General features: G+C 36.8%; 2 protein-coding genes and 2 long non-coding RNA genes across 5 annotated transcripts in view; 2 read left to right on the top strand and 2 right to left on the bottom strand.

The window, feature by feature from the left end:
* Nucleotides 1-13,880, top strand: part of LOC108551281 (uncharacterized) — a 68,001-nt gene extending 54,121 nt beyond the window's left edge. The window contains exons 1-3 of one of the 2 annotated variants that reach the window (XM_017905383.1): nucleotides 7,204-7,689; nucleotides 11,563-11,893; nucleotides 12,236-13,880. In XM_017905383.1, the coding sequence (XP_017760872.1) occupies nucleotides 11,571-11,893; nucleotides 12,236-12,824 (912 nt within the window). In that variant the 5' untranslated portion in view covers nucleotides 7,204-7,689; nucleotides 11,563-11,570 and the 3' untranslated portion in view covers nucleotides 12,825-13,880. Of the gene's footprint in view, nucleotides 1-7,203; nucleotides 7,690-11,562; nucleotides 11,894-12,235 lie in introns of those variants that run through there. The other variant, XM_017905382.1, reaches the window with a different exon arrangement.
* Nucleotides 3,199-7,193, top strand: LOC108551285 (uncharacterized). Its single transcript, XR_001890469.1, has 3 exons — nucleotides 3,199-3,226; nucleotides 3,322-3,514; nucleotides 5,968-7,193. It is a non-coding gene; the product is annotated as an uncharacterized LOC108551285 (long non-coding RNA).
* LOC108551283 (uncharacterized) lies at nucleotides 4,764-5,976 on the bottom strand. The gene is made up of 3 exons (XR_001890468.1): nucleotides 5,684-5,976; nucleotides 5,388-5,577; nucleotides 4,764-5,079 (listed from the first exon to the last, which is right to left on the bottom strand). It is a non-coding gene; the product is annotated as an uncharacterized LOC108551283 (long non-coding RNA).
* east (enhanced adult sensory threshold) overlaps nucleotides 13,000-15,025 on the bottom strand; it is a 17,679-nt gene continuing 15,653 nt past the window's right edge. The window contains exon 7 of the mRNA XM_017905378.1: nucleotides 13,000-13,075. The gene's annotated coding sequence lies outside the window, so the exon portion shown is untranslated. The remainder of the gene's footprint in view (nucleotides 13,076-15,025) is intronic.

Raw genomic sequence — 15,025 nt, 5'->3', positions numbered from 1 at the left:
CTGATCTCATTCTATAGTGAATCCGTGGACGAAAATAGCGGAACGGTGAATGTGTTATTAAGGTGCGTTTAGGTTGGACCAACATGTACGCGTAATCGGTTGTCGACAGCCACGCACTGCGCAGCTTGAATCTGATTCAATAAGACGTTGAACGCGTGCGCGTCACTTATCGGTATTGCGTGTAAACCGAATCGCATTCTTTCATAAATTGTCTTTACAACAATACATGTATAATGTATAGAAGATATAATTTATATTTTTTAAAAATATATAGAAATATATGTTTATAGAGAGACTAAAAATTAAAAATCCAGTAGTCGAGGAAAAATACATACATAGGTATATAGGTTATTGATATTAATGGTAATTTTCATCACAGTTCGTTGCATTAAAAATCGTCGTAGCAACTCATTGGTTCCCCTATATTTGTAATGTGAATTTTTATGAACTTCGAGTAGTTATGAATTTCTATCATATATTACATCACTTGAGATAAACGAGAAATATTTGTATCGTTGGAAGTTGCAGATTGCATTTTGATAAAAAATTTGATGAAGAAATATGACATTTTTTTATTATTCGAAAAGCTTTTAATTATATTTGCCTGTGAAAAATAGTTCATAGCTGCTACTTAAATACATCTTTACGATGAAAACCCATAATAGAGGAATCGTGCGTACGCGCATTCGTTCGTTCACTCCTGAAATGAGTTTCGAGCTGAGAGGAGTACCAGACTGGCGTGCAGGTGGCGTTGCGAACGCGACGCCAATCGAAATTTTAGGACGATGACTGGGGCTTCACTCCCAGAAACTCTGATCTCGTTTTTCTATCACTGATCTTCCGCAAACCGCTTATGGATGCATAATCATTGTTTCCCCGTAACAAATGCGTTAATTAACCAACTAATTGTTAAATTTTCTAACGAAAAATATTAACCGAAATATTTGTCAGTCTAATTTCATTATTAATATTTAAACGTAATAACAAACGTGTAATAATAACAATCTACGATTCGCAATATAACATTGTTCATTAAGCTAATTCACAGTTTTATGTTCCTCGACAATATTTTGTTTCATACGACAATGTTTCGAACGCGAAAGCTTCCAGGCTGCACTCGCAATGCACATATTCAACTCAAAGCCGTAGATACAAGTAACATTCTCGAGCTATTGACGATTCTGAATCTCGGGGATCATCGAACCATGTGACATCCTTAGAATGCAAAGCATGGCTTACAATGGCAGAAATCCAAAGGAAGCCCAAAGTGTAGGCATTCGAAGATTGGCTGCTGTGTTGCATTGCTCGATTTTATGAATTCCCTTAGGCACACGTTTCCTTCCATCGGCGTGGGCATAAATGCCACTGCCATTGGTGGCGCTCACGCGCGTCACAACCGTTATGCCACAATAATTACTAATGTCTGCATTACGTCACGCTTATATATGCGATACACTTCTTCAGGGAAATCCTGCACGCTTTGACGTCATTAATGTCCTGTGCATTTTCGATATGTTTTATGCAAATACATTTTTCCCTGCTCATCTTCCTATCGTAATAACGTATTTCGAACTCTAACCTAAAATATCTACTCACGTCGATAAATGTAATTTTACTTATGAAATAATTTAATAATATTGTCAAATGAAATCGATGTTTATTTTGTTACCATATTTTTTTCTTCTGAATCGATTTATGTGGATCGAGAACGGCACTCGTCTCGAACGTAGAGCATCAGGATCGAATATCCACCAGGTGTTTTCTATTTCCTCGGATTACGAAGGGCTTGCGTAAGGAACTGTAAGTTGCACAGTAGGTTTACGAGATGTTTGTTAAGTCTCAACGTATATATATTTTTTATAGTAATTTTCCATATTTAATGGATGAGTAATTCGAATGTCGTCATAAAACAGAGTGTTAGTGTATTAAACCACCACAAAGAGTCAGAGGGATAATTATCAAGGACGATGAATAATGCTCGTAAACGCTGCTCTCAAGATTAGAATAATCGCGATTGAGAATAAGCGAATCAGATGTGTTCCTCTGACGCATCCTTGAAGACGTTCAGCTAGAAACAGAGAATGAGCGTGCCGACAATAATAGTGACAAACATATTCTTCGTGTATATAGATCGATGCTTCCGTTTTTAGCCAATACAAAATTGACATAGCTCTGTTAAGTAGCCTCTTTAACCAGCCTGAATATGCTTAATTATAGACATGTCTCACTTGTAATGCATCTCTTGGGTATTATGATACCAAGATTTTCTTACACACGTTAGTCGATAAACGCGTATGCAAGAAACGTGAACGTGCAAAAAGCAGCTTAATTGGTAACGAATCAAAGTTATACTCGAAGATAAATATTTTGCAGTTTTCCCATTATCACTAATTTTTAGCCGTTGGAAGAATTTATACACAGTCGGTAATTTATCGATAATCTAAAATAGTTGTTATCATAGTTACGCGACGGACACAGTATCACGTAATCGTACTCTGTTCGAAAATTAAACTAAAAATTCCGGGAATAACACGATGTCTTCGAATGCACTTGCACCTTTGAATGGTACTGATTCGGACTCGGAAAGTTCATAGGTCCCGCAAGTGTACACGGGCCTCTTCCCCTGCAGCGGTGTTATCGCAGCAAAAACACGGGCATGGCAACAAGGAGAGTGGCGCGTCTTCCAACCAGCTGGTGGAACGCGTGACGTCACGCGTCTACCTACACCAACGGCTGCCTTCACCCTCTATCGATACATACTCGACTTTCTCCCTACCAGCGACAGCGCGATGCCTCCTCCATCTAGGGGTCGCCTGAATACTCACACATGCCACAATCATTTGGCATGTACAGTTGCCTGAGCAAGTATTCGAATGTTCGCCGTCTGAACTGTTACCACGTTGGATAGAAATTTCCAAAATAAGACACCACTCTTGAGAATACGTGTAAAGTTAGACAAGCATTAAACAATGTATACAAAATTGGTAAACATGGAGTGTAAACATAACCTATTGTGCGATATTATGCAAAATCTTAAGTAAGTGCGAATAAATTCTTGGATGTGTTGAGAGATTTTAATATTCATGATGGCAGTTCGAAAGATTTCTGTTTTTCTTTATTAATTCTCTTTAACATATGTGAATGCAAATAAAAAAGAGAACTTAAAAATTGTAAAATAATATTAAGTAGTACTGAATATTAAAATTATATAAATATGGAAAATAATGTAAGTATCAAATTCTGTGGGCAAACGTATGCTATTTTGATCCTAGTGTTATTTTAAAAATTTGTATTCAGTGTACATATTTCATTTGTTAACAGTTCGAGATGCATATGTTCGAATACTTTCGTGAGCAACTGTACGTGCACATTGTCGTACGTGGCACGAGGCACATGCCAGGAACGTAGCTCCCGTTGGTGCACCTCCTATAAGAGACTTGTTGAAGCGCCTTTTTTTATTTATTGACAGTCATATCGTACTTCGAAGGATAGTTAAACTGATTAGTTTTAACGTGTAAGTAAACATTTGCATTTTTTAGTTTGGTTTCAATTGTAGGAAAATAGCAAATTTTATTTTGCGTGAGATGCAGAGGAGATATCAATTATCATAAATTACATAGAATATGTATGTATTATATATATATCATTATATTCCCACCTTGACGAATAAGAAAATATTAGAAATCGCGAGAAATTCATTTTCTGTCTCATTTCCACCCTATAAATTGATACGATCTATAACATTGATCGTCATTGATAGATTGATTGATCGTCATTCAACGAAAATGAACAGGAATTATATAGGAAGGCAGCAGGCATTTGTGGCACGATCCTGATTCGTAGTGGATACACAAGGAGGCTGGTGGGGTAGCCGAGTATCGACGACACGAGCCGATCCGTCCCCACCACTTTACCGACCGATCTCTGGCTCGAGTCTAGAAAAGTGGTAGGGCAATAGTGGTGGGGATAACATCTGCTCTTAGCGTGATTGCCGTGTATTGATGTGGCTTTATGGCGCGCGGCAGGCTGTGGGCAACAAAGTAAGCTTACGGTCGTTAATGTTCCCTACTACGTGAAATTCGAGGCCGTCGGAATATTGCGCCGCGTACAACTCAACATGTTTCATCGCGTTCCAAGCGAGATTTGCAAAGTTACGGCACAAACTGGCTTCGACGAACAAGAAACGCGAAGACCGTTTGAGGATCACTTTGGTCAAACCTAAAGATTAACATATGTAGAGTATCGACAAATATATATATATATATATATATATATATATACGTATATATATAAATAAAGTATCAGGATTGGCCTACGGGGGACGAATTACGCGTGTAGAAACGATGCCGTAATAAGCGCGTGTAATAGCAATCATAATACTCTTTTATACATTATATAATGGTTTCGAAAAATCTGTTGTTATACAAATAATGTTTCATGCAGTATTTAATGTTACATAATCAACCAGTGTTAACAGAAAAACTGTTGTGTAACTGTACTTCCGCTCGATATGATATTAATGAAAAATATTTTATTGCCTTTTTATACAATTTAGGTTATGATAATCCTGACACTATTTTTAGCACCTTTTTTTTAGGAAAGCATTAAATTTCAAACAACAAGTGCCTCAAACCTACACAGCGATCAATTTGCCATTGATAATGCAGATGTATGTACAACTCATACGAAGTAATAACACAAGGGAATGAATCGATTAGAGGGAGCTCGAAATAGCGTATTTTGCCTCCCGATTTCCTTCCGTTCTCGCATTTCTCAAGTCTAGGGTGTGTTGTGTGAAATCAGTGATTCGGAGAAAGTGAAGGGTGACATTCTTTTCGTGTATTCCTCGCTTTCGTGTTACTGAATCGTTTCTAGATGCTTGCGTGTTCATGCACATCGGATAGAAAATTCGACAAAATTTCTCCTCGGATTTTTTTTATCCCCTGAATTTTCCAACCTGTTGCGTCGTGCTTCTTTTTTTTCTATTTCGTTTTTGAATACTATTGAGATAATATGGCGAAACGTGTTTTTGTAATATCGAAAGTGAGCGTGGTTTTCGTTGTGGTCGTCGTGTTGAAGCTGCGCAGAAAAATACGAGAACAGAGATTAGCGTAGAAATTGGAAATAACTTACTTTTTATAGATCATCCAGATTTTTAGACAAATTTTATTTCATTCATGGATCATTCCAAAAACATTCACAATTTTCTTTTTCCGTGAAGAAGAAGGAAAGGATGAATAAAAATGAATAAAAAAGCAAAATTCGTGGAACAATGCGCAGTGAAGAATGAAAGAAACCAAGGTCGTTTAATCGCCGCTTATGGCTCGTAAACTTAACAAATGCGTCAGTCGGTCGATTTGATTTTACGTAAGACTGCCTTGCTCTACCTCGTATGTTGTACAATATGTAATTATAGTACTAGTGCATTTCAAGTTCCTTCGCTGGACTTCGGTTTCCGTACTCGTGGCTGCAAGCTAATTTCGCAATCATCAAATGCATCGACACGCGCATTTTTTAACTTCGTATCATCACCGTGTCCTTGATATATGCACGAGAATGTGGGCCTTCCTGCGCAATCTATTTTATTAGAAAACGTTTTCACTAATCAGATAAATTAAACTCTATTCGAGTAACTCGCCGATTATAACCAGTCGTGCCAATAATTAAACAATGTGACAATTACCTCTACTTCCGCTTGTCGCAATGAACTGGCCATTGATGTGCGTATAAAAGTGATTATTCTAATATTGAATATATGTTAAATAAATTCAGAGCAACCTATAATATTTCTTTTTACGTCCATTTTGAGACATATTACGTTTCGTAGAATCTTAATTTCGAGTTACTCTTCTCGATGATAGGATATCGCTTCACTGATGACATCATTATGATAGCTCGCGATACTTTTATTTATAGTGATTAGCAAGGAAGAAACCATTCTAAACGTGAGCAATATTCCTTTTCCAGATGTCTTCGCTTATTGTGGCTCCAGGAGAAAGTCATCTAAACGACCACGACCTATTTAACAATTGACTAGTGCAAATTTAACAGCAGTTTTTATGCCGTTTAAAACGATAGAAATTTCAAAGAAATTTCAAGAAATCCTGCGGATTTCGGAAAGTCGAGCTCTTAATATCCGCTAATATCCTTTACCTCGACGATATTTCAATGAATTTGTTAAACTTCCAAAGCTGCATTTCATACGTAGCAATGAAAGTAGTAATTCTGAAAAACGATAGTGTATGTAGAGAGGAAAGAATAAAAAAGTATGAGGAAAAACGGAAAAATTGTAACGGACTCGGGAAAACGGTACCCATGTCCTTCATAGAAACGAGTCTTCTACGAGTCCATGGTTCTTTAGTGTGGATCTCAAAGAATCTTTGTCTCTCGAACACGTTATCTCGAAAACATCTCAATTCACAGAGTATCGTGCCATCAACTTCCTTCTTGTGCAGTTGATTTCTGACTCGCTAATTGCAGTTCCATGAACCTGCAAAAAAGATTTTCTTCGATTATTTCGATGAAATCGAGTCATTAAATTTTACGTCGTTTCATAATGCAATGTTATACTTAGACTTTATTTCGTTTTGGTCTTAGGAATGTTCGACACAAAATCCAAGGATCACAGAGTTATCTGTTTTCTCGTTATCAAATACTGACATATGCGGGGAGATAAAACATGTAAGGCTCGATTAAAAGAAGTGCATTAATTCGAATGAAATTCAAAGTGACGCGAAGGGGTGGTGCACGATAGCGGTCTGGATGCTTCGAAAAAAGAAACTCGTTTGTTTCATTATTCGAATTCAGTAAAAGTACTCACGTTGGCGCAATTAACGAGCTCTGGCAAGAATCTTCACTAGAAGATCGTGTGCGTGCGTTTTTATGCACACACGCGTAGGATTCTTATTCGTCGCTATCACATAGGGTATCTTCGGTTAAGTGTCCACCAGTGTGTTCGAATAGAAATATTTCTGAACAATATTGCTGACGAATCTGTAATGATATATGTATATACGAAACTTTACATCCAACAAACCTCTGTTTAATACGGGTGAAATGTAACGTATATAATTTTATAACCTCAAATGTGTCATTGACATCCTACAAAAAAAAAGTAGAATAAAAGAAAGAAAATAATTTAAATGATTAGTTTTTTGTCCTTACTGCGTATTATGAACGATTTCTTTGTATAAAAAGAGAAAGTAATAGCATCTTCCTCGTCCCTAAATGTACACGTTCCCGTAGCACGGCGAATTATGTATGTAGATGTGTGTAACCTGCCACGCTTGCAGACGGCATGCGCGCATGCGCAAGCCGCGCGTAGTACACACAGCTAATCGTGACGTCATGTAACGCCCGATAACACTTTTGTTGTCGTCGGCCTATCGTCGTACGTATGCGACGATTACGCGTGACGCACAGTTCTGTCCGGGACACCGACCAAGTCTGACGCAGAGTTCGAAATTTCAATTTGTTGATAATTTTGCAGTTTTATATAACGGAAATTTTACACGAAATAAATTTTGTCGAATTTTCGTAGCTTGTTCGTCAAGTGTTTACGAGTATATAGTTATCAAGTATATTGTTAGTCGATCAGTTTTCTTATTTTGCGTAGTCGCGTGAAACAAAGGAATATGGAAAGTGTAGTGAGTGTGTAGATCCGACGTTACAATTTTGCATAGCTTGAAAGTGAGTTTCAACCATCGACATATGTACAATATTATTAAATTGTGTATAGCTTGACGTTTCACTGACGTTGTGCGTTGATTACTGATAAGCGATTATTGAAACGACCTTTGAAAGTGTACATATAATGATTCAACAAATTTTTGTTAACATATCGAATTATTGGTTAGCTCTTTTTTTATAAATTTTATAATAGATATTCGCAATGTATGTAATTCCTGCAGTTATATAGCAATAAAGTGGAAATTTGTGCGTCAAAGCGATAAGAGCGAAGCATAATCTGTAACGAAGTTTTGTTCCAATTATAAGTACATTTATCAGGGTTTAATCAATGCGTCACATGCGCTAGCAACTCATAGGCGCGAAAAAGGATCCGATGAAACATACCTTGTAGCGCAGTCGATAAAACAGAGTAATCAAAATTTAGCAAGTTATCAATTAAATCGTTACCGATTAATTTCTATTTGTACAATAAAATTCCATCATTATCTTCTACGGAAGTGGAAAATTACTCGTGAAGAATATGTCATACATTTTTTTTCTCCCAATGAAAAAATCAGAGACCCGTACGCTCGCATAAACTAAGGTGATACATTGTGAAAAAATAAACTGTACAACGATAATCTTAACAATATACGTAAACGAGTCGAAGCGGATAATAAATATCGATGTACGATAGAGTAGCATCATTGGTGTACTCGGTTCAGCGTCCGCATTTATTTATAAGCGTGTAAAAGTGCCTCGGTGATTTCTTTTTAGCTGCACATTCCTTTCAAGGCCCCTGTAGCGAACAGACGCGGTCAGCAATGGTGTCTGACCCGGCTATCCCCGTGCACCAACCGCTTTCTACTTTAAACAGTTCAATATGGAGTTCCCCAATGTCTGTTTTCTTATTCTCCACTTTGTGTTTAATTCTTTATTTCTACCTCGAGTATCATTGGTAGTAGCTGATGAAAAATCCATTACCTAAAACAATTTAATAATTATTTAAGGTTATGTTTCGGTTACATTTTTATGAAGATAAGTAGAAGTATACGATTACATAGTGTTCGAAGACAATTAAAAAGCGTATTTCGCGTTTGAGAGCAAGCAGTGATCCTCAAAAGGTTAAGTATATCTGTATTTTAGAATGACGCGTTTAAATTGATCTAATTCCGGCCGAGGTCAAAACATCGTTTAATTGCCAAACACTACACTACAGTAATGTAAGATTAGATGTAACAGTACTAAAGTGACGTAGTTTTTAAAACAATTCTCGTAAGAATTGGATGACATCCAGTGAAACTGAGGATTAGAAATTATTATTTGTTGTTTATGGCAACTTTAGAATTATCCCCATTAAAGTCTGATAATCTTAATTAACGACGTTCTCTCGCATTTACTAGACGTTCGTGGATTATTTTATTTTATTATCTCGATTTAAATTTACACGCTAAATTTAAATTCGATAATCCATATGTAATTGGCAAATTTCCTTTTTTCGATTTAATTTATTTGCATTGCATAAATAATATCGGTCGAATCAACAGTTACGTTATTTCAAATAACTGTACCGGATAAAAATGAGGAGGAAGCAAAGAGAGAAGGCACAATGTGCGAGAAAACGGTGAAGCATATATGTATATGTGTAGGTAACACGCAAGTAAATCTACGGGTAGGAGAAGGGAGAGGACGACGCGCACGAGTCAGCGACTCCATAGCAGAAACTTTACAGGTTAGGTAACGTGTATCCATGGCGACTTTTTTCCCCACGGAGAAAGTTAGTTTAGGTATACTTCGAGCATAAAATCATCTTTCTGTGTACCATTATTTTTACGGCAACTTAATTAAGTAATTTTTCCGTTGTTAGTTGGGCGTTTTTAATTTTCATAATCGTATTAGACATCATTGAAAATTACCTAGAGTTCTATAGCCTACAATAATAAAATCATGATAACAATCTTTTGCTTTGTTAAGATACTACAAGGAATTCAATTTATCATCTCGAAATAGTATTTCCATTACTTACTCTTCAATAACGAAATAATAGTCATTTTTATCAAGCGTCACAGAGCCTTCGATGTGTTTAATGTACACGGCCGCCATCTTATCGGCTGACAAAAGTGTCGGAGGTGCCATCTGTTGGCTAATTGAGCAATTTATTTTCGGAATTATTTCCGTCTATACGTGACTCAGGCGGTCATTCGTGGAAATTATTTAAGGAGGGATTCGTTTTCCTACTAAATGTTGATTATTAGGTTGGAAAATATGAATGTGACTCACTTTGTAAGAAGAATGTGCAACTACCAGTTAACGAGGCAAATACTTTGATGTACATTAACTGAATATTTTTTAGATTGCAGATTTAGTTACTTGCTTTCTACGCAGTTGTTTCGGCCTACTATTCGAATGAACAATATAATTTTATTTAATTTTCGTAGTCAACCTTATATCACAGTTTACACAACCGTTATACAGAACCGTACTGTTACTAGAACAAATCGAAATCGCTTCACAAAATTTACGCCATTTACGCAATTAACACATATGAAAAGAAAGCGTGAAATATTAAAAAAAAAAATACTAAAGTTCCTTAAAACTTATCGCATTCGAGAATCCCATTGCTTCACTAGGTATAAAAAGTATGCGCTCTATAAATAGTATATTACACAGTGTCTTAATCGTTCACGCATGCACAGTATTTGTAGAATCATCGATATCTTGTCAATTTGCGAAAACAAATTCCATCTAAATTTAAATCCTCGATATGACTAAACGAATAATTATTTCTAGTATTTCTTTTCTAACAAAGTAATGCAGTTTGATGGTTTATTAAGCTATGAATAAAGCGTATATAAATACACTAAGAGCTTTTTCGAGGCAACTGTATCGTTGGTTGGTTGGGTAGATGCGGACGTTACGAAGCGAGTAATTTGTTCTCGTTTTGCAAAACGCTACAGTTAGGGAAAAGTGCAGCTATGATCACGAACGTTTATTTACTTAAACTACATCTATTATCTGCCATTTTTATAGTGACCGTACAATCTGAGCCAAGTTTGTTAAAATTTCGTCATCGACGAGAAATTACGACGAAGAATATTGACCATCAATTGCTATCACTGCTTTCTTCTCCATAATTATAAGTGACGAAGTTGTAAATATATCAATACGAGATATAATATAACAATTTCTACATACAATAGTTTCAAAAAATCTTGAACTAAATTTTCGAAATAAATTGCTTTTTAATTTTTTAAATCTATGAATTCTTGCTATGTTATAGTGCTTACTATGAACTATAAATAACGCATCTTATGTATTTATTGCGATAAAATATACGTTTGGGTACACGAACTGTTTCAAAGTGGAGCACAAAACGAATCGTAACGCTCATTTTAAATGCGAAACCGTTCTCTTCTCGAACTCTGTTTCTTGATCAAAGATTCCTCGAGTTGGAATTTGTTCTTGTGTTTCCTTCATCGGAACACAATGGAAATACTCGATACATTTAGATCACTATAGAGCAGGAAAGGATACAAGAATTTAGCCCATTGTTAATGCGAAATACGCACCGCGTAAACGTGAAACGTTAAAAGTGAATACGTACTTGCGTATCGCTACACTGCCCTCTATGGGTCGTCTCTTTTACCGTCTCTCGGTAATACCGTTAGGTCTACAACACAGTCAGATTTCTAGCCATAAAAACAGAAAGCAGATAATGTAACATCGAAGAAATCACGCTTTAAAAAATACGATATCAGCGTTATTTTAATTACTCGTTTCTGTGATTGCTTTTTCGAAATGAAAAATTTTTAAATTTTGTCTACCTATTTTTAAGTCTAGTGACATATTTCCAGCGCGAAGGTAAATAATTTTGTATTTTCTTTTTCGTTTCAGACGCTAAAATGAGATTAGAGGAAGATCTTGTGATTCGTAGGAGCAGACCAACGATGATTTCTGCCAAATATCGCGCAAGGGAGGAACGTCGACGACTGTTGAAAATCTCGGCTGGCAAGCTGAGAAGAATCGAGGATCCGGAAGCCAGTCTGTGCAGATCGGTTCTTATAAACAATGCCGTTAGACGATTGCAACGCGAGAATCGGGATGAAAAGACGAGAAATTATGGGCTTCCGGTGGTCACGTATCTAAATGACTCCACCAAAGAGAATAATGTTTCCAGCAATCTTATCGTCGGAGTAACGGACGACGAAGCATCGTCAAGGAAGAGGTTAGTTTAATTTTTAGTTAGAAATTAAATTTTAATTTCTAATGCTTGTTGGCGGTTGATTAAAAATACATTCGTAATCATGCTTTTTGGCGAGCGATACAAAAAGTGCAGGAGGACCAAATTTTAAAATAGAATATTTACGTTTTACTAAATGAATAGAGAGTGTGAGAGAGCTTGCTCGTGATTATTAGTAATTCGTTTTACATAAAATAGATTGCGTAAATGACGACAAATCGTGTGTTGTTGCGTAATATTTTTAGGTGTCTGTTGACTGTCGCGTAATTTCTCTGTAATTCCCAAGATAATCGAATTTCTTAGAAATGTTGTATTTTATGTTTATAGATTGAACGATGACACGAGGAACGATGGAATCAGCTCTAAAAGACAAAGGCACGACGACCTTGATCTTCAAGACGACGTGTTCAGCGATTTTTACATCTTGCCGCCAACTCCGCGACTACTCTCTCATATCGATGAGGTCCAAGAACCCGACTCTCCTCATCATCACCATCTAGTGTATCCCGAGGATCGTCTAGGCTCTGTGGACGTCCGATCGGCAACGACGATCATCAGTACCAGCACAGCGAACACGACTACCAATAATAGCACCAGCACGACTACAAGTAGTTGCTGTAACTCCGTCATGTTTCCTAGCGAGCTAGACGGCACTAACAGTCCATTGACAAGTGTTACTAGATCTAACGACGTAGGCATGATGGAGTCTTCGGACGTAGTTGATCCTGACAGAATCTGTGATTTCGCGAGGTTCGCGGACTCCGCAAAGAGCCTGGAGGAACGTTTAGTTGAGTTACAATCGCTGGATGAACATTTTGACCTAGCTAAATTTGAAAGAAATAACAATCAAAGTTGCGGCAGAGCTTTTCACGACATCCAGACTTTCCACAGTTTAGTACCTGGACTGGAAACCTAGAAGGGAGCCTCGTGCCTCGAGCACCATCCTCTCGTCGTGTCTGGCTCGACGGAGAAGCAAAACCACGACCACGATAACGACGATGAAGATAGACGGCTTCGCGGCACATACGAGGAATCACGGCGAGGATGAACCTGGATTTAGAGTGTGGACTCTCTGTCTGGAAGATGGCGCCGCCTATGGTACTCAGGCTTGATGGAATAAGCATCGTCGACTCGGTTAGATGACCTATTAGAGGACCTGTTCGGTGTCTGCGGAAGTACAAAGAACGTTTTTTGATATCGAGGAATGAATATGTGTTAGGGAAGAAAATTTAGACCTGCTCAGGATTTATATTTTGTCCTTTAATTTGCCGGGTCGTTTAACCAGTGTCAACGATTGGGAGACTGCGTAGGAGGACGAATGAAAGGTTTTCACGGTTTACACGAGTTTTCAGCAGTACAGAATTCAGTGAATAGGACATTTGTTCAGGGTGTGGTGCATTTTCGATATGTACGTAACCAATGATTGGTATCTTATAACGTTGGTCGTACGACTACCGGTACCAAAATGTCCTGGAATGCGCATTACATATATAATTTGTATATATTCGAATACGTTTCTAAGAGCACGTTAACGATTATATTATAGATGAATTTGTAGTGGACATTTTTTTCGGAGAAAGTAAAAAGGAACGGCCGACGAATATGAGAAAAATGCCGAAGATGAGACGTATGCGTCTGTTGTATATAAATGCCTTTAGAGTAGTTGTAAATCGATGTAAGCGTGATATACGACCGAAATCGAATGAATTTCGCTATCGAGCGATGATGCCACAAATGGCCTTCAAACTTTGTTAACTATGTTATTGTCTTTCTTTTCATTCTTTTTTGTGCTTTTCCTCGCAATTCTTGGAGACAAAGAAGAGATTAATTCTGGGTCTCTTAAAAAATTATCGCTATCCGAAGTGTGATTTTTTTATAAATCACAAAACATTGAACGACGAGAAATCACCACAGTTATTTGAGAAAAGTATTTCTATCCGTTAAAGTATTTTGTTCCTCCTTTTTGTTTTTTCCTCTTTTTTATATTATTATAATTATCATTATCCACATCATCATCATCATCATTATATTATCATTGTACTATTACATTATTACTATTATTATTATTAATATTGATATCATTATTGTTATTATTATTATTATTATTATTATTATTATATTTTTATTATTATTTTTGTTTTTATCATCGTCAACATTATCATCATCTTCATCATTACAATTATTCTTCTTTTTATTATTATTATTGATATTCTTGTGTGGTAATTATTGAACATTTGTGTTTCTCGCGTGGCATTTTTTTTTTTTTGTTATTTTTCTTCTTTGTATTAACAATGATAAAATTGTTAATTGGTGTCAATTTGTACAATTTTGAATTTTATCACGTTGAAACACGTGGTTTGTACGATTTGTATACATGCTCATGTATATAATAATGTTCGTTTTTAAAAGTACGTAATAAGTTCGTTACAATAGAACGCGTATACGTTGGCACGAATTTCGTGGACACCGCGATGCAATAGTACGACTCCCTGATTTTCCTTATGGAAAAATATCAAAAGCGACCGCGAATCAATCTCGGATATCAATTACACGTATGCGAATACACGATATTGATTTACGGGCTTCGGTCATTTTGCGTTAACGAATTCGCAATGGCGCCGTTAAGTTTCAACAGTGCCGGTTTATGAGCGAATACTTCGAATAACGAAAGATATCGTTCGTAAGCTGATCTAAAACTGCACTGTTTCAATGCGTTTCTGCCCCCGTTCACAAAAGTGCTAAAAAGGAATTGGACGTCAATGTCACGCGTGTAATCATTTTTCTACGTTTTATTTAATCAACAAATTTTGTACGTTTTGCACACAAAAATTTGACGATTCGTTCACGGAACACCCGCTGTTCTTCTTTTCCCTTTTTCTTTTTGTACGAGAGAACAGCAGATGCATTTGAATCCTTTGAGCGTTGGTGCGCTACCTGGTGACCGGCGTAACAAGCTGGAGGGTAACCGCGAAAATGCATATTGTGTAATCGATGATCGAAGGCATTGTGGATGTTTGTAGCGAACTGAAAACCCGGTAAAAGGAAATAGAAACAATGACGAAAGCGTGGAAACGATGCAAAAAGAAATCCAATCTTCCTTTCGAACGTCTGAACCGC

Source organism: Eufriesea mexicana, unplaced genomic scaffold, assembly GCF_001483705.2.
Source record: "Eufriesea mexicana isolate 0111107269 unplaced genomic scaffold, ASM148370v2 scaffold3780, whole genome shotgun sequence".
Lineage (NCBI taxonomy): Eukaryota > Metazoa > Arthropoda > Insecta > Hymenoptera > Apidae > Eufriesea > Eufriesea mexicana.
This window is presented reverse-complemented; position numbering and strand designations above follow the sequence as displayed.